Here is a 22,170-nt window from a genome sequence, read left to right as displayed (position 1 = left end):
AAAGGCTAGTTCTGTCTCCAGTAACCAGGAGAGCTGTGTGAATTGTGACAATGGAGCGCGATGTGGCTTGTTATTAACAGGCATTTAAACGTCCCCAAACGCCACACGTTTCTGAGCGATGACAGTATATTACCAAAGTCCTTTTAAGCTACTACCCCAGAGGCATCTGTCAGAGTGAGGGCGCGTGGCGTAAGAGGGCCAGCCGAGGCCTCCATTACCATGGCTGCGAGGGGCGGGGAGTAGGAGTGCTGGTCACCAGGAGGGGGTTGGGCCGGGACTGGGTCCTCCACGGTCCCGGCGAGCCCCGCGCCTGCTTTTCGCCTCCCTCCCCTTCTTCCCTCCCCTCCGGTCCGCTCCCTCCGCGGCACGCAGCGTGGCTGCTCGTTGGCTACTTAGAGCGGAAGCTCGGTTGGTGTCTCTCCAGAAGTTTCCCCCTCGGGCGGCGGCGGAGCTGGTAACCTCCATAGTAGCAGCTGCAGCAACACAACATTGACTAGTAGAGATGGCGGCGGCTGCAGCTGGACCTGTAACAGCCCAAACGTACGTGTTTTTTCTTCTTTTTGCTATTTATTTTCATCCCCTGCCCCCCTTCCCTTGGTTAGCGCGCCCTGCTGAAGTCGTTGCTTTCTTGGCAGGTTTTGCCGGAGCTTCTCAGATGCTCTGATTGACGAGGACCCCCAGGCGGCGTTAGAGGTGAGAGAACCCGTCCCAGCCTCCTCTCCTCTGGGGAAGGCGGCGAACCCCGCCTCCTCCAGCACATGTCTTCCTTTCTGGGGCCGTGTCGGCTGTTTGTGCGGTGTTTCAGCCTCGTGCAGACAGAGTCAGCCTCCTCTTCCTCTCTTCTTTAATGGCTCCGCTAACCCAGACCCTGTTCCTGCCCCTCCCATTCCTAGGCCGTGTCTTCACCCTCGCAGGTCTTTAGAAAAACGTTGTCTGTTTCTGTAGTTGACATCTATAGTTGACCGGGAAGGGTTTTGTTTGTTTGTTTTTTAAATGACATCTGACTAGATGAAGAAGTGAAATCCAAGCTTGATGATATTTAATTCGTTTTTTCGTTTGACAGTCATCCTTGCCATGCTTATGTCCCAGGCGATGTGCAGAGTGTATATGTCCTGCCACTGTTCATTATTGACTCATTTGTGTATTCCTCAAAACAATATTTTTTTGGAGTTGATGTGTGCGAGGCGCCAACTGCTAGTGATTTAAGTCGTATTTATATATTTAACTGACTTAAAAAAGCACTTTGTGTTTGTGTGAAGTGAATGGCTATAAAGTTATAAGAGAAAGTAAAAGGGCAAGAGTTAAATAATACAAAGTAATAAAGAGAGCCCAAGCTAAAGATACACGAGGCAGTGGGTCACAAGGTTGAGCCAGGGGTTTCTTGCTTTGAAACACCAGGAGAAGAAACGAAACCCTGTTCTCTTGGTATACTCTAACATACCTAAGGTTAGTAGTTTGAGGCGAGAGAATCTTTTTCCTACCTATAACTTCTGAAAATAATTTGCCACATGGTAGTAGAGCCTTCCTGAGGAGGTGAGGTTTGAGCAGAGACCTAGGGAATGAGCTGGGAGCTTTGGAGAAAGCATTCCAGGCATTGCTGAGATTCTGATGTAGGAATGAAGCTGGTTTGTACAAGGAGCAGCAAAAAGGCCCATTCGACTAGAGAGGGGTGAAAACAGCATGAGATGAGGTGGAAAGGAAACCCGAGCTTGGTCCCTTGGTGCCTCTTAGACCAGCATATGTATTTTCTGAATATGAAGGCCTTCAGATAAAGTGGTTGATTAGTCAGTTGTACTATAATACAGTGGGGCCTTGACTTACGAGTTTAATTCGTTCTGAGACCGAGCTCGTTAAGGAGCTCGTTACCTCAAATTACTCTGTCAACTCAATGCAAAAAATCGGCGGAGAGATAGCTGGTATCTCAAAAAACTCGTTAGTCGGGACACTCACTAATAAAAGACAAAAAGGGTAATTGACCGTACCTTCACTACGCTTCCCATTGGCTAATCAGGGTGATATGCAAATTAACTGCCAACCAAGATGGCAACAAAGTTTCAATTATAGAAGGTCCCCACTGGGGTGCCTGGCCAGTCTGGGTGAGGGGCTGAGGGCCGTTTTCAGGCTGGCCTGCGACTGAAGCTCCTAGCCTCTACTTTTTTCTTTTTTTTTTTATCCTGGGATTTATTTACCTTCTATAATTGAAACTTTGTTGCTTTCGGAGCTCAGAGCCTGTATTAGTGGCAGTGACTCGTTAGTCGGGACACCCACTGTATTTCCCAGTGAGGCCTCAGGGGTCAGTAGTAGAATCATGTTCAGGAGGTACTGAGAATTTCTATCCACCATTCCTTATGTTAGCTAGATAGTTATTTTCAGAATTTGTTATGGTTCTCTTAGGTTCAGAACCTCCTTTGGAAAGTTGCTTTTAAAGGATATTGATGTCTTTATCTCACTTGTTTTGCTTTTTTTGTTGTTAATCCTCACCTGAGGATATTTTTCCCATTGATTTTTTTGGGGGGGGTAGGGGGTGAGACAGAGAGAGAAACATCAATGTGAGAGAGACACATCAACTAGTTGCCTCCTGTATGCGCCCCAACTGGGGGTGGGGATGGAGCCTGCAACCGAGGTACCCTCCTTGACCAGAATAGAACTCGAGATTCTTCAGTCTGCAGGTGGGCGTTCTAATTACTGAGCCAAACCAGCTAGGGCTTATTTTACTTTTTATTTTTTTATTGAAGTACTAGAGGCCCGGTGCACAAAAATTTGTGCACTCGGTGGCGGGGGGGGGGGGGGGGGCGGGGGGGGAGGATCCCTCAGCCAGGCCTGTGCCCTCTTCCCAGTCTGGGACCCCTTGGGGGATGACCACCTGCTGGCTTAGGCCCGCTCCCCAGGGGATTGGGCCTAAGCTGGCAATCAGACATCCCTCTGGCAGCCCGGCAGCCCTCGGGGGATGTCCACTTGCCAGCAGGGAGCAGACCTAAGCTGCAGTCAGACATCCTTAGCACTGCTGAGAAGGCAGGAGAGGCTCACACCACCACCGCTGTACTGGCAGCCATCAGCCTGGCTTGTGGGTGAGCAGAGCTCCCCCATGTGGGAGCGCACTGACCACCAGAGGGCAGCTCCTGCATTGAGCGTCTGCCCCCTGGTGGTCAGTGTGTGTCATAGTGACCAGTCATTCCCAGTCTTTCTGCTGTTAGGGTCAGTTTGCACATTACCCTTTTACTATATAGGATAGAGGCCTGGTGCATGGGTGGGGGCCAGCTGGTTTGCCCTGAAGGGTATCCCGGATCAGGGTGGGGGTCCCGCTTGGGTGTCTGGCCAGCCTGGGTGAGGGGCTGATGGGTGTTTGCAGCTGGTCACACCCCCTTCAGGGTGGGGGTCCCCACTGGGGTGCCTGGGTGAGGGGCTGAGGGCCGTTTTCAGGCTGGCCTGCGACTGAAGCTCCTAGCCTCTACTTTTTTCTTTTTTTTTTTTTTTATCCTGGGATTTATTTACCTTCTATAATTGAAACTTTGTTGCTTTCGGAGCTCAGAGCCTGGCTGGGGCAGGCGGGGAACCTTGGCTTCCTCCATCACTGGAGCGAGCAAGCAAGCCTCCTGCTCGCTTCAGCTGCATGGCTGCCAGCCGCCATCTTGGTTGGCAGTTAATTTGCATATCACCCTGATTAGCCAATGGGAAGCGTAGTGAAGGTACGGTCAATTACCCTTTTTGTCTTTTATTAGATAGGATGACATATGTAGATAACACAGATTTGAAGTCTGCAACTAATTTAGTTGTGGTTTTACGTATGTGTATGTCACATCTACATATCTAATAGAACACTTTCATCCTCAAAATTCATTCTTATTCCCAGCCAATAATTCTTTCCCATAAGCCAAACCTTGTTGTGACTTCCATCACCATCACTTAGTTTTGCTTGTTCTTGCACTTAACATAAACAGGATTATAGACAAGGTATTCAGTTGATTATAGGCATTCTGTCTTGCTTTAAACATGGGATACATTCAGATGTGTGGGATCTAATGTGTGTGGTATACATTCATATTGTGTGAATCCTAGTTCTTTTTCATTGCTGTGTAGTATTCCATTGTATAAATGTAGCACAATTTATTATAACAATGGGCATGGAATGAGACTGCTTGGGTTGAAATCCTGGTTTCATAATAACTTTGTAACCTCAGGAAAGTTCCTATTAGCACTCTGGATCACAATTCCTGTCTCTAAATTGGAACAAAATAGGACCTTTGAAAGTTTTTTTCTGAAGATAGGTAATGTAAGATACATGTTGAGGCCCCTGAGGTAGGTATTGTAGTTTCTTTGCTCTGTTGTTCTAACCACACTGGCTTTCTTTCCATTACTTGAATTTGCTGTGATTAATTCTGTTGAGCAGCCTTTGGACTTGGCAGTTCCTGCCTGAAATATACTCACTGTCTTGTGACCTATCTCATGTTTTGCTTGGAATGCTCATCACCTTAGATTTCTTGTCTTCTCTGACCATCCTATATTTAATTTGGGCCCTAATGTAAGCATTAAGAGAGCAAGAAATTTTCCCTGGCCAGATAGCTCACTTGGTTAGAGTATTGTCCCAATGTGCCAAGGTTTTGGGTTTGATCCCTCGTTAGGGCACTTTCAAGAATCAATCAATGAATGCATAAATAAATGGAACAACAAATCGATGTTTTTCTCTTTCAAAAAAAAAGGGGGGGGGGGGGCAAGAATTTTGTGTATCTTGTTTACTACCATTGTGTTCTTAGTGTAGTGCCTGGGAGGTGATAGGCACTCAAATGTGCTAAATTAAATTACTCTTACCATAATTCTTGCAACAACTGTGAGGTGAGTATTTGCATTTTCTAACAAGGAAGCTGAAGTTCAAGAGATTTAATTTGCTCAAGGGCATATGGTTCAGAAGTGATAAGTCTCTGGGTTCAATACATTAGGGTCATCTTTTGGAGGAGATGGTAGGGTTGGGGGTGTATGATATAATGAAAGGTTTGATACCTGACTTTGAAGTAGCTGACCAGGGATAACTTTGTTGAGAGCATAGCTGGTTAGCATAAGCATGCATTGGTACCAGTTCTGCATGGTTATGTGGTTTTTCTCCATTATAGCTTAGGAAGGGAGAAGGGTTGATATTGTTTATCATCCATGAATGGGGATTAGCTGTAGCTGGAAGAAAAGAGAAAATGGAATCAAATTGGGATACCCAGAGCTAAAGGCCTTCAAACTTTCAGTCAGTCTGAGCAAGACTACTTTTGCTTTTTTTTTTTTTTTTTTTTAATATGTTTTATTGATTTTTTACAGAGAGGAAGGGAGAGGGATAGAGAGTTTGAAACATTGATGAAAGAGAAACATCGATCAGCTGCCTCCTGCACACCTCCCACTGGGGATGTGCCCGCAACCAAGGTACATGGCCTTGACCGGAATTGAACCCCGGGACCCCTCTGTCTGCAGGCCGACACTCTATCCACTGAGCCAAACCGGTCAGGGCAAGACTACTTTTGCTTTTAATCTTAACAACTGTTTCCCTGTAAGTAGCATTTTATTTTATTTTTTAAATTCAATTTATTGGGTGACATTGCATTTTTTAATAGTCCTTTCTTTTTATTTATTTTTTCATTAAAAAAATACTCTTATTGTTGAGAGTATTACAGATAGTCCCCTTTGTCCCCCATTGCCCCCCTCCACCCGGTTCCTGCCCTGTCCCAGGCCTTCACCAACCTATTGTCTGTGTCCATAGGTAATGCATGCATGCATGTAAGATCTTTGGTTAATCACTTCTTCCTCCTCTACTCCCCTCCCCTTCCCTTTGAGATTCATCAGTCTGGTCCATGTTTCCGTGTCTCTGATTCTATTTTATTCACCAGTTTATTTTGTTCATTAGATTTCTTGTTCATTTATTTTGATTTATAGATTCAATGTATTTATTGCCATTTTATTGTTCATATTTATCTTTTCCTCCTCCTCCTCCTCCTCCTCCTCTTCTCCCCCCCCCCCCCCATCCTCCTCCCCCTTCCCCTCCCTTCAATATTTCATGTAATACTGGTTTGGTGGTAATCAATTCTTTTAGCTTCTTATTTTCTGTGAAGCTCTTTATCTGACCTTCAATTCTAAATGATAGTTTTGCTGGGTAGAATAATCTTGGTTGCAGGTCCTTGGTATTCATCACTTTGAATATTTCTTGCCACTCCCTTCTATGGCATTTTAATTATGATGTGTCTTGGTGTGGTCCTTTTTGGGATCCTTTTGTTTGGGACTCTGCGCTTCCTGGACTTGGAAGTCTATTTCTTTCACCAGGTAGGGGAAGTTTTCTGTCATTATTCTTTCAAACAGGTTTTCAATGTCTTGCTCTCTTCTCGTTTTGGCATCCCCATAATGCGAATGTTGTTAAGCTTAAAGTTGTTCCAGAGGCTCCTTAAATTATCTTCATATTTTTGGATTTTTTTTTCTTTTTGCTCTTCTGATTGGGTCTTTTTTGCTTCCTTATATTCCAAATCATTGATTTGATCCTCAGAATCCTCTATTCTACTGTTGAATCCCTGTAATTCTTTATTTCAGTTAGTTTATGCTTAGTTTCTTACTGGTCCTTTTTCATGTGTTTGAAATTCTCACCAACATCTTTGAAAGTCTCACTAAGTCCCTTGAAGATCTCATTAGATACTTGAGTAACCTTATAATCATGGTTTTGAACTCTGTATCCAGTAGTTTGCTTGCTTCAGTTTCTTTCATTTGTGACATATTTCTTTGTCTCTGCATTTTGGCTGCTTCCCTGTGTTTGTTTCTAAGTACTGGGTAGAGCTGCTGTGTCTCCTGGAATTAGTAGAGTGGCCTTGTGTAGTAGGTGTCACCTGAGCTGGGAACTCTAGTTGTGCCCCTGTGTGGCTATGTACACAGTCTTATAGTTGATCCTTGATTGCTGTTGGCGTCATTGAGAGGAATTGACCTCCAGGCCAATTGGCTGTGAGTACCAGCTGTGACTGTAGTGGAAGAGCATCTGTGCAGGAGACACCCCAATGGAGCAGGACTTGCTTCAGTGGGGCTTTGATGCTCACTGAGTCTGCCCTTTGAGTGTGTCACTTGTGGATGTGTAGAGTTGTAATCTGGTATTGTCTGAAGCTGTCTACTGGGTGCACTGACTTTGGACCCTCCCGGGAGGTGCAAAGTCAGCCACTGCCTGCGGCCACCTGGAAAGAACTACAGAGAGATCTGCAGATGGTTGCTACTTATATTGGGCACTAGAGGCCCAGTGCATGAAAATTCGTGCATTTGAGGGGGGTCCCTCAGCCCGGCCTGTGCCCTCTTGCAGTCTGGGAGCCCTCGGGGTATGTCCACCTGGAGATCAGGCCTAAGCTGACAGTCAGACATCCCTCTGGCAGCCTGGAAGCCCTTGGGGGATGTCTGACTAATGACTTAGGCCCACAGGGAGCGGGCCTAAGCTGTCAGTCGGATATTCTTATCGCTGCTGCGGAGGCAGGAGAGGCTCCCACCACTACTGCACTGGCCAGCCATGAGCCGGCTTCAGGCTGAGTGGCGCTCCCCCTGTGGAAGCCCACTGACTACCAGGGGGCAGACGCTCAACACACAGGCATGGAAACATGGAACAGACTGATGAATCTCCTGGGGAATGAGAGAAGGGGGAGGGCGGGAAGAGATTAACCAAAGGTCTTATATGCAAACTAGAGGCCTGGTGCACAGATTAATGCACTGGTGGGGTCCCTCAGCCTGGCCTGCGGGGATTGGGCCGAAACCGGCAGTCCGACATCCCCCGAGGGGTCCTGGATTGCAAGAGGGTACAGAGAGTCCCTTTGTACTCTAGTAGCCAGCAAGCTATTGTGACAGAAACAGTAGAATTCTGGAAACATGCCACTAGTCAGAACGAGCTAATATAGCCACAACTCATTATTTTATCTTCACTTTTTCTTGTTTTATTATATACTAGTAGCCCGGTGCACGAAATTCATGCACTGGGGTGGGGGGGGGGGCCCTTCAGTCTGGCCTTCACCCTCTCTAATCTGAGACCCCTCAGGGAATGTCCAACTACCTGTTTGTGCCCACACTTTTAACAGATAACAGCTCCATTGTTGTTTCTTTCTTATGCTTAAAACCATTGGAATTAGTAGGTATTCAAAGTGTGTATACATTTTGGGGGGACACCCTGTATATCTCTAGTCAGCGGTGAAATAAACCAACAGCAGACAGGGAACCTTGCTCACTCCCCACATGTCTCCCCACTTCACTTTCCACCTTCGTGGGCAGCAGTAGAATCGTTTCCTCTCATTAATTCAGAAAAGCACATCCTGTCACTTGCTGCCCGGCAGGAGTGAGCTAGGTCCCAAGCAAGCGAGGCTGAGTCAGGGCAGCCTTCGCTCATGGGTGCTGGCACCCAAAGTGCACATTCCTCCTCTACAGTTGCCCCGACTATCCCACTGTTTCACTGAGAGGACAGAATTCCTCTCCGCCTCTGGGTTCTTGATCTTGAACGCTGACCGAAGGCACCTCAGAGAGGGCCGCCCGTGCCCACCAGGTGTGTCTATCTGCACCTGCTCCTGCCTCACACCTGCATTAACCCCCCAGAGGTGATCTCGTAGCTGCACTGGCCTCCATGGGAGCAGGGCATCACCACTCCGCCCTCTCACTGTCATCTCACAGGCGCCCACCCTCAGCACCCAGAACACCCAGACACTCTCCAAAGGACGTGAGCGCATCAGAGGGGATGTGTGCACATCCTGTGGGGGTGTTAGGCATGCCGGGTTGATGGAAGTGCGGTGGAGAGGCAGGGGGAACTTATGCACGCCTTGGTTTGCAACTGTTGCAGGCATGGGAGGGTGACAGTGTGCTGGGGGATGTTCGCACGCCAGGGGGGATGTGCACACCAGAGGCCTCTGGCTTTGCAGATCCGCAAACCCTTGTGGTGCGGCCAGGAGAATGTCAGTCTGGCCCGCCAAGGTGGCTGCCCCTGCGATCCTGCACCTTCTGGGCCAGGAGGTGGATCTTGCGCAGCCACTCCTGGGAGCTGATGGCCTGCAGGCGCTCAGCCTGCAGGCTCTGCTTGGCGCACTCACAGCTGTCACCACCGCCATGTGGGAGTATAGGCCGCCCTCCACCGGCCTGCCTCCCCTGTCCAGAGGCTCTCTGCGCTGCTCACCTGCCCAGAGTGACTGTGGCTGGGCGGAAGCAAGGCGTCCTGCCCTGCCCAACCTCGGCCAATCCGCCCCTATGCAAGCTGCCGCCCCGCCGGGAAGGGTGACAGATCCAGGTCCCAGGACTGTGGACAGCCTCAAGCGCTGTCCCCCCCCCGGCAGGGTCACATATCCGTGTCTTGGTCCTGTGGACAGCCTCAAGCACTGCCCCCCGCCCGGCAGGGTCACAGATCCGGGTCCCGGGACCGCGGACAGCCTCAAGCACTAAGCCCCCGCCCAGCAGGGTCACAAATCCGAGTCCTGGGCCAAGGAAAGCGTCAAGCATTGCCCCCCGCCCGCCAGGTCACAGATCCGGGTCCCAGACCACGGACAGCCTCCCTCGCTGCCCCCCACCCGGCAGGGTCACAGATCCGGGTCCCGGGACCGCGGACAGCCTTGCCCACTGCCGCCGGTCTTCAGTATGCAAATTAGCCACCATCTTGTTGCTTCAGGGTGGGGGTCCCCACTGGGGTGCCTGGCCAGTCTGGATGAGGGGATGATGGCTGTTTGCAGCTGGTCACACCCCCTTCAGGGAGGGGGTCCCCACTGGGGTGCCTGGCCAGTCTGGGTGAGGGGCTGAGGGCCGTTTTCAGGCTGGCGGGCGACTGAAGCTCCCAACCTCTCCTTTTTTTTTTATTTTTTTTTTTTATTCTGGGATTTAATTACCTTCTGTGGCTGTCACTGGAGCTGAGAGCCAGCTTCAGCTCTGAGGCTCGGCTGCAGCTCTGAGACCTTGGCTGCAGCTCTGAGACCTCGGCTGCTGAAAGCAGGTACTGGGTTTTTTTGGGTTCTATAATTGAAACACTGTTGCGGTCCTGCTGGCTGAAGCCCTGCTGGCTGAAAGCAGGTTTCTGGAGTTTGTTTAGCTTCTATACTTGCAACATTGTTTCTTAGAGTGCAAGCTCAGAGGCCGGCAGCAGCAGGCGGGGAACCTTGGCTTCCTCCATCACTGGAGCAAGCAAGCCTCCTGTTCGCTTCAGTGCCTGGCTGCCGGCCGCTATCTTGGTTGACAGTAATTTGCATAAGGTTATGCTGATTAGCCAATGGGAAGGGTGTTGGGGTTATGGTCAATTTGCATGTTCCTCTTTTATTAGATAGGATGCTAGTGACCTGGTGCACGGATTTGTGCACATTGAAAGGAAATTAATTAGAAAATGGCTGGTGGGGTGGGACTGGGCGAGACAGGGCTGCCCTGGAGCCAACCTCCCGCAGTCCCTCCCTGGCCGGCCGCACCTGGGGTGGCGCTGTGGCTCGAAGGGCATCTGCAGAGTAAGCGAGGTCTCTTCAGCGGTGGGGTCCCTCAGCCTGGCCTGCGGGTATAGGGCCGAAACCAGCTCTCTGACATCCCCCGGAGTGTGAGAGGGCACTCTGCAAAGTTGCTGTCGTACAGGGTGTGGAATGCAAATGCAAGTGTGCAGTAAACCAGATTCGGGGATGACAGTGCTCCAGCAACAACATAACCCATGGCTGAAGTTGGAATTGCACGGCCCCATGAGGAATCAGGCTCCCTCCTCTCTGGTTTTGGGGTGCGTCACCTGAGAACAGCCACTGCCAAGTCACTGCAGTTTGGCAGCTCCTGTGTTGAGCATCTGCCCTCTGGTGGTCAGTGCCTGTCATAACGACTGGTTGGATAGTCAGAGGGACACTTAGCATATTAGCCTTTTATATAGATTGCTTATTCAAGATAAATTGATTATTGTGCTTTATTCATGACTTACAACTTTATGTATCATAATGTTCATTAATGCTCAGTAGTTTTTCAGTAACATTTTTTAGTGATAGCCCAGTAAGTCAGTTGCTTAGTTTCTTTAACTGAGTCACCATAAATTGTCCTTTTTTTAAAAAATATATTTTTTAATTGATTTCAGAGAAGGGAGAGGGAAGAGATAGAAACATCAATGATGAGAGAGAATCATTGATTGGTCACCTCCTGCATGCCCCACACTGGGGATCGAGCCGGCAACCTGGGCATGTGCTCTGAGGGGGAATCGAACCACGACCTCCTGGTTCATAGGTCGGCACTCAACTGCTGAGCAATGCCGGCCAAGCTAAATTGTCTTTCTTGGCCAACAGTTGGTTTGTGGGATGTCTTGTGTGTGTGTGTGTGTGTGTGTGTGTGTGTGTGTATTTTTATTTCAGAGAGAGGAAGGGAGAGGGAGAGAGAGAGAGAGAAACATCAATGATAACCATTGATCGGCTGCCTTGTGCACAGTCCCTACTGAGGATTGAGCCTGCAACCTGGGCATGTGGCCTGACCAGTTATCGAACCATGACCTCTTGGTTCATAGGTTGACGCTCAACTATTGAGCAACACCAGTAAGGCTGGTTTGTGTTTTTAAAGCTTATTTGCAAATTGGTTTGAAATTCATAATTTTTTACCTGACTTTATTTATAAGAAAAGGAATGCTATTTATCTTTGTACCTCCAATGTCTGGTCTATCTTTGTTACATTATGTGTGTTTAGAAATAGTTTTTGAATTGATGATATAACCTGTAACAGCCTTTTGAACCCATAGTATGTCTGCTTTGCTGAGGAGATGTTTGCAGGTTATATTTGCAGTAGGTCAGTAAGAATCTATCAGCTGTTTTCAAAATTGAAAGTTTAGTGCATGGTGGTATTATTTAACTTAGGAATTTCAAAGTATTAGAAAACATAATACATAGATCAGATGGCATGAAACTTGGAGTAAAGGAACATTATCAAGAGGCAGTGCTATTTAATGGTTAAAGTCCAATTTGGAATCAGACAGACCTGGATTTGAATCCCGACTTTGGCATAGTCTTGCCACTAACTAGGAAGTGAGGAAATGAATATGTGTACATCTGGGGAAAGAGCATTCTAGGGGAGCAGCAAATTACAGAGTCCTGCTGGTGTGTGAAGAGCAAGGAGCCATTGGGCTAGATTGGAGGAGCTGAGTGGAACAGTTGTAAGAGATGACATCAGAGAGATAACAGAGTCATATCAAGAATGGCTTTTTAGATCATTGGAAGGACTCGAGCTTTTCCTCTGGTTCAGCTGGAAAGACATTGAGAGTTTTGACAAGAGACCCAGTAATAGGATCTGATATTCGTTACTGCTTGGATCAGGGCAGTAAGGGTGAAAATGATAAAAACGGTTTGGGGTTTAGGTGTATTTGATTTTAGGGATATGATTATCAGGTATGGAATTTATTGTTTTGTGAAAATCATCACATTATTAGGTTAAAGCAGTGATTCCCAAAGTGGGCGCTGCAGCGATCCAGGGGGGCAGTGATGGCCACAGGTGCATTTGTTTTAACTTTTTTTGTATTACCTTTCAATTCTGAGTTCAATAAATAGTTTCATAATTTCAAACTTCAATGTTTCTAATTTACACCTTTCTTTACTATATTTTACGAAAAAGGTAGAAACATTAATACATATATCTTTCTGTTTAATTGCTATTAAAATTTTTAAAAAAATTAATTTCCAGGGGGCGCTGAGTAATATTTTTTCTGGAAAGGGGGCGTTAGGCCAAATAAGTTTGGGAACCACTGGGTTAAAGCAAAGTCAGTGTGTGTCTTCTGAAATAGTTTAACTTTTAAGAAGACTACCAAATTCCTAGGGTGTGTGAGTAGTGGGTGGAAAATCACATTGTTCCTGTTTGCCTTCATTTGTTCTTGGCCTCACTAATCATACTATACTTCCCATTATTATTTTCCCAGCTACTACTTATATACTGAATGTTCAAGGTGACAAAAATTTTAATCTCTCTAATATCACCTCTTAATCACTTGGTAATGTGAGGTATTATATCTGGGCTTTCAACTGAATACTGTAATTTCTTAGGACAGTGGTTTTCAACCTGTGGGTCGCGACCCCTTTGGCGGTCCAACGACCCTTTCACAGGGGTCGCCTAAGACCATCCTGCATATCAGATATTTACATTACGATTCATAACAGTAGCAACATTACAGTTATGAAGTAGCAACGAAAATAATTTTATGGTTGGGTCACAACATGAGGAATTGTATTTAAAGAGCCAGAAGGTTGAGAACCACTACCTTAGGAGGATTGTCTGCATTGATAATGGATAGTAGAGAGCCAGCTAAGCTCAATTGTGTATTTATTGATTCTTTTAACCTTCCTGAACTCTAGATAAACTTTCAGTTTTTTTTTCTTTTAATCCTCACCTGAAGATATGTTTTTATTGATTTTAGAGAGTGAGGAAGGGAGAGAGAGAAAATAAATATCAATGTGAGAGAAACATCGATCATTGCCTGCTGTACACTTCCGACCAGGGATTGAACCCAAAACCTAGGTATGTGCCCTGACTGGGAATGGAACCCGTATTCCATTCTAGTTAAACTATTTTAATAGCCACACATTGACTTTGCTCCAACCAAACGAGTCACCTGGCCAGGGCTCTTTTTTATTTTATTTTATTGGACAGCTTCATATTTTCTAGGCATTTCAAATTCTGTATGATTTTGAGTCTTCTCTACATTAGAAGGAGAAAAATCTATGATGGTCAGTGTATATCAACTAAACTCTTCAGAATAAATGAGGTGATAATTACCATTTATTGAGTATCTACTGTAAGCCAGGAACTGTGGGCTTACTGGGGAGAGGGCAGGAGAGGGGTAGATCTTGATCCTCTTGCAAAGAAAAGCTCCTAGCTTGTTTCTGTTATCTTTGCTCCAAATAGCTTATGGCAATAGTTTATTTGATTAAAAATTATATTTAATTAGAATTCAGTGACTTTTAAAAACCACATTACTTATACTCAATATGTTTGTGCTTGTAGGAGCTGACTAAAGCCTTGGAACAGAAACCAGATGATGCACAATATTATTGTCAAAGAGCTTATTGTCACATCCTTCTTGGGAATTACTGTGGTAACTTTTCTTACAAAATATATTGTTTCTTCTTTAAGTGTTAATTATAAATTTTGCCCATGATACAATGAATCAAGTAAAATAGAGATTATCTTTGAGGATTTTTAAATTGGTCTTTCATACAAGGTGAAGTAGCTTAAATGTGACAAACTATGTTAAGCAATACCCATTTAAATTTTATGGATATCCCTTCTTCAGTGGGTAGAGAATTTATACAGATTTCATTTGTGGTTATTGGATATGCTGACAGATTAGCATCATATTTACTGTTTTACAGAGTATTTAAATGAAATGTTCTTATTTGCATTTTTTATAAGGAATGTATTTCTTTATTACTTGTTTAACTTTAATTAGTCTGGGTAGGGAAAAATTAAATACCTTGAGTCAAATTGCATGAATGATGTTAATGAGAAAATTAGGTGAGCTTTGTAACACACAGCTTTATTCACTGACTGAGAGCTTTAAAAAGGAAGTTAAATACTAGACTAATAGGAAGATATGAGGGTAATATTTATTGGATTATATCTTGAATTAGCTTTTCCTAATTTAAAACCACTTGTCCATTTTACCAACTTAAAAACATAAACCTGATTCAAATTTTATGTGTAATATTTGTTAGCATCTGTAAAAAGCTGACAAAAGACAATTTTTTTTTAATATATATAGATGCTGTTGCTGATGCAAAGAAATCTCTTGAATTTAATCCATATAATCCCACTGCTATGCTGAGAAAAGGGTATGCAATAACTATTCTTTTTGTTGGATCTGGACAATTGATAGGTGTTTAAATTGTTGAATGAATTAGTGGTAAGCTTTATATAAATAGTAAATTCTGTATTCATTCATTGTATAGCTGAGATAGGATTCAATTTTAAATATAATTTATGTTTCTATTATTGTATTAACTGCAGTATGTGATAGGAGATGTATATGTAGTATATTTTAAAATAGTGAAGATTGAAGTAACTGCAAGGTACAGATTAAACTGTTCATTATTTGGAATTTACTGCCTTTGACTAGAGGACATTTATTCCTCAACCAAGCTGGACAGGAGGCTACATTTAATGCTATGAAAACTCTCTATCTGTGTATTATTTTACTGCTACTGTTTATTTCCCAGCTTGCTTCTGTTGATGGGACTTTCCTTTAATTAAGAAACTTCTTTAATTCCTTTTTATAACTATGTTTTGGAATAAGCAAGTGTATACAATTAAAATCAAGAAATTCCTTCTGATATGGATTCTAAAATTGGATATTAATGGGAATTAGAAGTTACATAGATTATTTTAGAAAACAATAGTAGGATATATTTAAGAAAGAATGCTATTTTTCATAATCTCGTGTGTGGCATTTATTTTTAATATGTTCATACAGGATATGTGAATACCATAAAAAAAACTATGCTGCTGCTCTGGAAACATTTACAGAAGGACAGAAATTAGATAGTAAGTATTGGAATTATAAGTTGATCCATTTATTTCTCTTGTTTCTTAAATACTGTAGCTGAATTTTGTTAGTGTGATCTCAATTATGGAAACCCAATTCCATTATTTTTCCTTTTAGTGGTATTTTGTGTTGATTGCAGAATTTGGGTTTACTTAGATATTGATTAAATTGGCCTTTCTTTAGTATTTAAATCCCTGATAAACTTTACCATTAGAAGCTATTTTTTCCTAATAGACAAGTTGCCGGGTTCTTGTTCCGGCATTAAAAAGGGTTCAGCAATCTGGAAAAGGGGCTGTGTGTAACTTAAGAGTCCAGTGACAAAATATAATTCTGAAAGGCATTGGGGGTCAGAGGAGCCTAGCTAAAGAAACTAAGTTCTCTCCGTCTCAGGACCCCATGCTTTTTATTAACACAGATTGTCCTGAGGCGAGGCAGAGATATATACTTCAAAGGGTAGGTTTCATTTACAGAGTCCATTGTCAGATTTGAGGAAATGTTAGCCTACAGCTATTCAGGTGTTTGGCCAGTAGGAGGCAATAACATGTAGATTAAGATGCCTTGGGCTGTCTGGCAGCAAACAATCAATTTAATGCATCCTTTTCAGGTTTGGGGAAATGCCATCAGCCATTCCCTACAGGTGACATATGTGACTCAGCCCTTGTTGAGTCCCCAAGTTCCATCAACCTTTTGATGAAACTCTTGCAATTATGACATGCTGGAATTGGCTTCCGGCAACAAGTGAAAGTTTAATTCGTTCTGATGTTCAGAAGTCTGTATTTATTTTAAGTGTTATTCAGATTACTGATTCAGGAAATCTTATAACAAAGATTTCTATTGAGAACTGAAGTGTTAGTTTAAGTAAATTGTGATACAGGGCACGGAAGAAACATGGAGCTTTGAGAGTGTTGTATTTCATGTCTTTTAAAAGAATTTTTAAAATTTTATTTTTTTAGAGAGTGAGAGGAAGGAAGAGAAAAAACACACACACATAGATGTGAGAGCAAAATATATGATAGCGTGCCTCCTGCACACCCCCTACCGGGACTTGAGCCCAAAAACTGGGCATGTGTCCTGACTGGGAATCGAACCAGCAATCTTTAGGTGCACAGGATGATGCCCACCCAACTGAGCCACACTGACCAGCGCTAAGGTCATCTTTTTGAGAGAAATGCAAGTTTTCCCTGCCATTTGAAAGTAGAGCCATCCCTATGAAACTTTATAAGCCAGAATGGTGTAAAGTGAAGAAGTAATTATCATTGATATACTAGAGGCCCAGTGCACAAAAATTTGTGCACTGGGGGGGGGGGGTTGGGGGGGGAGGTGGGGGCCCTCAGCCCAGCCTGTGCCCTCTCACAGTCTGGGACCCCTCGGGAGATAACGACCTGCTGGCTTAGGCCTGCTCCCGGGTGGCAGAGGGCAGGCCCAATCCCTAGGTGCAGCCCCTGGTCAGGCTCAGAGCAGGGCTGATTGGGGAGTTGGGGCGCGGCCCTCTGTCATGCACAGAGCAGGGCGGATCGGGAGGTTGCGATGCCACCCTCAGTCACGCTCAGGGTATGGCTGATTGGGGGGTTGGGGCACTGCCCCCTATCACACTCAAGGCAGGGTCAATGGGGCGGTTGCGGCACCACCCCGTCACACACAGCACAGGGCCAATCAGGGGGTTGGGCGCTGCCCCCTGTCATGCACAGAGCAGGGCCCATCAGGGGGTTGGGGAGCTCCCCCCTGTCACGCACAGAGTAGGGCCGATAGGGGAGTTAGGGCACCGCCCTCTATCACCCACAGAGCAGGGCCGATCAGGGGGTTGGGGCGCCGCCACTGTCACTCACAGAGCAGGGCCGATGGGGAGGTTATGGCTCTACCCCGTCACAGACAGAGCAGGGCCCGTGGGGGGGGGGGGGGGGGGCGGGGTTGGGGCGCCACCCCCTGTCACACACAAAGCAGGGCCGATCAGGGGGTTGGGATGCCACACCCTGTCACACACAGAGCCACAGGGCGATCAGGGGGTTTGGGCGCTGCCCCGTCACACTGATCCGGTGCCAGGAGGCCTCGCGGCTTTGCTGATCCCGGTGCTGGGAGGCATATTACCCTTTTACTATATAGGATAGAGGCCTGGCAGCCGGCTGGTTTGCCCTGAAGGGCGTCCTGGATCAGGGTGGGGGTCCCCACTGGGGTGCCTGGCCAGTCTGGCTGAGGGGATGATGGCTGTTTGCAGCTGGTCACACACCCTTCAGGGTGGGGGTCCCCACTGGGGTGCCTGGCCAGTCTGGGTGAGGGGCTGAGGGCTGCTTTCAGGCTGACGGTTGTTGATTGAAGCTCCCAACCACTCCTTTTTTTTATTTTATTCTGGGCCAGCTTTAGCTCTGGCTCTAGCTCTGAGAGCAGGTATCTGGTTTGTTTCGGTTCTATAATCGAAACAATGTATAACTTCAGCTCTGAGATCCCGGCCTATATTTGTTAGAATGTTTTAAACTGCCAGCTCAGAGGCGGGCAAGTGAGGCAGGGAACGTTGCAGTCTGCAGTCCCTGGAGCAAGCAAGCCTCATGTTCACTTCCAGCTGCCTGGTTGCCGGCCGCCATCTTGACTGACAGTTAATTTGCATAAGGATATGCTGATTAGCCAATGGGAAGGGTAGCGGTCGTATGCCAATTACCATGTTTCTCTTTTATTAGTGTAGATATGCAAAGTATTTTGAGTATTCCCAATCCCAAAAAATAACATACCAAATAATACATACAACCTACAATAATAGTAATAGATAGTAAAAGCAGCAATGATATGATAAATACACAGCTTGTATAAGGTAGAAATAATATTTGTGCTGTGTAGTTTCACTTATTAAAAAGACTTGACTGATTTCTCATGAAGTATATGATAACAGAACACCACATTTTGTACACCTATCACTCAAGCAATACTCTTCATTTCATCTATACTGGGTGCCAGCTACTTTGTTATTAGCAGAACCAGTAGTCACTTTGGCACCTTTCAAGTTTCCTTCTCTCTCTGTGGTGGACGCAGGCAGGTTCAATGTACATAGAATGTCTTTGTTTTGTTCATCACAATCAACATCCTTAATTACCTTCTGTTTTATGCTAAGTGCACAAACACCCTTACAAGCTCTCGTAGGGTTTTCTAATACCTTAAGATACATCTTGCTAACAGATATACAAAATAAATAGAGATAAAGCACAGATGCATACAGACATAGTTTAAAGCCATGGAAGGTCGATGCTGAGATGCTGATTAGTTCCTGGGGAAGGTGATTGGTGAGAGAACACTACCTCTATAATGGCTCATGCAAAACAAACAGTGAATGCTATTTTCACTTTTTGTGTAAAAGCGAAAATCCTACTTGGATTTTCTTTTCATTTAGCAAACACAAGTAATAATATAGGTCTTCTGTAAAAGCAGTGGCATACTGTGAATTTTCGAAAAGCAAGGGATACCTATATATGAAAATTATCACAGCAGTATGGCTATCTGGACATATATAGAAGTAATAAGAGCCAAGAACAAAAAAACCTGCAAAATACTAAAAGACAGTGGTTGTAAATAATCTCATAGATAATTGTAGACTCATGACCTTAATTGTGTACTGTCATTTTATCTTCATCTTACGATAGAGTGTTATCACAATTCTCTAAAGCAATGGCTCCTAACTTCCTGATTTTGATTTTGCTCCCTGGGGAACATTTGGCAATGTCTGGAGAGATTTTTGTTTATCATGACAAGTGGATGGGGAATGTGCTACTCATATCTGGTGAGTAGGGACCAGGGATGGTGCTAAATATCCTGCAATGCACACAACAGTCCCCCACAACAAAGAAATATCTTGCCCAAAATATTAGTAGTGCTGAGCTTGAGAAACCCTGCTCTAAAATACTGTATGATTATATTTTTAAAAATTTACTCTGTACTGCTTTGAATATTTGCTTTTCTGTTGTATACTTATTTGAGAAACGGCATTAGGCCAGACTTTGCAAATGGAAACTACAAATTAGGAAGGAAGAGATCTAGGCAATAGGAGTTATTCTCAAATTTGGTTATCCCAAGTGTGATGCTTGAATAATATGGCTGGCTATTCAATTAGCAAATCACTCAGCAAATTCTAGAGTCTAGTGCCTTGATGTGTGTTTGAAAACCCTAAAGAGACATGAGTCATTTCATCTTCTAGATTTCTAAGCTCTGTTTCTTATCTTTAGCAACTGAAGATTCTCTGCCTAAATTCCTTCTTTGAATAAATTACGCTTTGATTATATTAGAATTATTTCAGAGGTGGCCTCAGAAGAAGTTGTCTTCTCTTTGGTAAAATTGCTGTTGAGGATATTTAATTTAAAAACAAATTAGTCTTTTAATTAAATTCTAGGAAAAATTAAAGTATTAGGCTTCTGTTATTATCAGAGAGGATAAAACATTTATGACTCATAATATTAACCCCCCTCCCCTTTATATGGTAGGAAGTTTGGCTTATTTATTGATTACTTTGAATAAAAGGTTATTTAAATCTAGGATTTTGATGTAATTATTCCCCACTAGAATGAATGTGTGGGTATGTATTAAGACCTATATAGTTGCATTCCACTTAGAAATTAAATTATAGAAATTAGAAATTATTAGAAAACTTTATTGTAAGAAATTTTTAATCCTTATTTTTCAGAATTATCTTGCATGCAATTAGTTTGAATTAGTAAATGTTTATTTAAGAATACTTTTAATAATTTTTCCTAACATATTTTATTAGATTCTGTGATTTTAGTGATTGTCATTGTTCTGAAACTTCAGAAGTGAATAATTTATATACATGATCACATTGCTATCTGTAAATACACAGTTCACTAACTATAGATAGTTCTTGGCTGCCTTGGAACTTGGAATGAAAAAACTTCACAAAGTATAAAGATGCTTCTTGGTGCTGGTAGGATAGGCACCAAGTAGAGCCACCGAGAATAGACAGACTAAGTAGGTAGCTTCATTAGAGAGCAAACGGGTTGAGAGAGGCTTCTAGACCACATTCCAGATGCTGGTTATTAAGCCTCCACCCCTTTCTAACATGTTAGGAATCTTTTTTGGGTCTGATTTTCCTTTGTGAGAGAGGAAGATGCTCCTTTAAGAGGAGAGGGGTGAGGGAAAATGTACGTTAAAGCTGGGAACTGGTAAGGTTGACTGGTTAAAATTAAATTTAAAATAATTAGAATTCTTCAGGATGAACAGCTAAATATTAAGCCTGTTGGTATATTGATAGCTATAACATTAGGATTGCTGCAAGCTCTGTCAGGATAGGTATTTTTGCCTGTTTAATTCACTGCTGAATCCTCAGGGCCTAGAGCACTGTTTGGAACATAGTAGGTAGTCAATAAGTATTTCTTGAATAATATGTTAGGTTTGCAGATGAGTGATTTTACAGTCAGTTTGCTCTTTCTAGGTACAGATACTGATTTTATTGTCTGGATTAAAAGGTGTCAAGAAGCTCAGAATGGTAAGTATGTAGATTGCTCATGGTCTTTCAATTTAAAAAGGAGTAAATGGTCAACATTTTTTATTTAATCAAATTTGTTTTTTACTTTATAACTTGTAAATAATGCATGTTCCCTTAGATAGGAACTTCCAAAGGTATTCTTTAAAAAAAAATTTATAACAGCTTTATTGAAATAGAATTCATATTCTATAAAACTTACCCATTTAAAGTGTAAAATTAAATGATTTTTAGTATATTCACGGAATTGTTCAACCATCAAAAAAATTGTGCAACCATCACCATAATCAATTTTAGAACTTTCATCACCCTCTAAAGCAGCGGTTCTCAACCTGTGGGTCGCGACCCCTTTGGGGGTCGAACAACCCTTTCACAGGGGTCGCCTAAGACCATCGGAAAACACATATATAATTACATATTGTTTTTGTGATTAATCACTATGCTTTAATTATGTTCAATTTGTAACAATGAAAATACATCCTGCATATCAGATATTTACAGTACGATTCATAACAGTAGCAAAATTACAGTTATGAAGTAGCAACGAAAATAATTTTATGGTTGGGGATCACCACAACATGAGGAACTGTATTAAAGGGTTGCGGCATTGGGAAGGTTGAGAACCACTGCTCTAAAGAAACCCCTAACCTTTAGCACTCTTTCTTCTCTATTGTCTCCTAACCCTATTGCTCCCCAGCCTTAAGAAAGCACTAATTTACTTTCTGTCTCTATGGATTTGCCAATTCTGGACATATACATTTTATATATATATATATATATATATATATATATATATATATACACACACACACACACACACACACACACACACATATATATACACACACACACACACACACACACATACATATATATACATATATATATATACATATATACATATATATATATATATATATATATAAATGGCTAATATACCAAGTGTCCCCTCGGGAGTTCAGCTGGGAGTTTAACTGCTTGCTATGACGTGTGCTGACCACCAGGGAGTGGCACAGAATGAAGGAAGATCCTGGCCAGCAGCTGGCAGCTAGAGAAGGGAGGCCCTGGCCAGCAGCCAGAAGGCCCCGATTGGCACTGATCACCGGCCAGGCCTAGGGACCCCCAAATTTTGTGCACCGGGCCTCTAGTTTTATACAAATGGAATCATACAGTATATGGTTTTTTGTGACTGGCTCCTTACACTTAGCATAATGTTTTCAAG

The 22,170-nt window shown here is 43.8% G+C and overlaps 1 protein-coding gene across 2 annotated transcripts in view; it reads left to right on the top strand.

Moving 5' to 3' along the window:
* The first annotated feature begins 361 nt into the window (after window positions 1-361).
* Window positions 362-22,170, top strand: part of SUGT1 (SGT1 homolog, MIS12 kinetochore complex assembly cochaperone) — an 82,802-nt gene continuing 60,993 nt past the window's right edge. Inside the window, exons 1-6 of one of the 2 annotated variants that reach the window (XM_070408982.1) lie at window positions 362-540; window positions 636-693; window positions 13,939-14,029; window positions 14,696-14,765; window positions 15,404-15,474; window positions 20,898-20,951. In XM_070408982.1, the coding sequence (XP_070265083.1) occupies window positions 503-540; window positions 636-693; window positions 13,939-14,029; window positions 14,696-14,765; window positions 15,404-15,474; window positions 20,898-20,951 (382 nt within the window). In that variant the 5' untranslated portion in view covers window positions 362-502. The remainder of the gene's footprint in view (window positions 541-635; window positions 694-13,938; window positions 14,030-14,695; window positions 14,766-15,403; window positions 15,475-20,897; window positions 20,952-22,170) is intronic. The other variant, XM_070408983.1, reaches the window with a different exon arrangement.

Source organism: Myotis yumanensis, unplaced genomic scaffold, assembly GCF_028538775.1.
Source record: "Myotis yumanensis isolate MYYU_CA2020_CCGP unplaced genomic scaffold, mMyoYum1.0.hap1 SCAF_3, whole genome shotgun sequence".
Taxonomy (NCBI): Eukaryota; Metazoa; Chordata; class Mammalia; order Chiroptera; family Vespertilionidae; genus Myotis; species Myotis yumanensis.
This window is presented reverse-complemented; position numbering and strand designations above follow the sequence as displayed.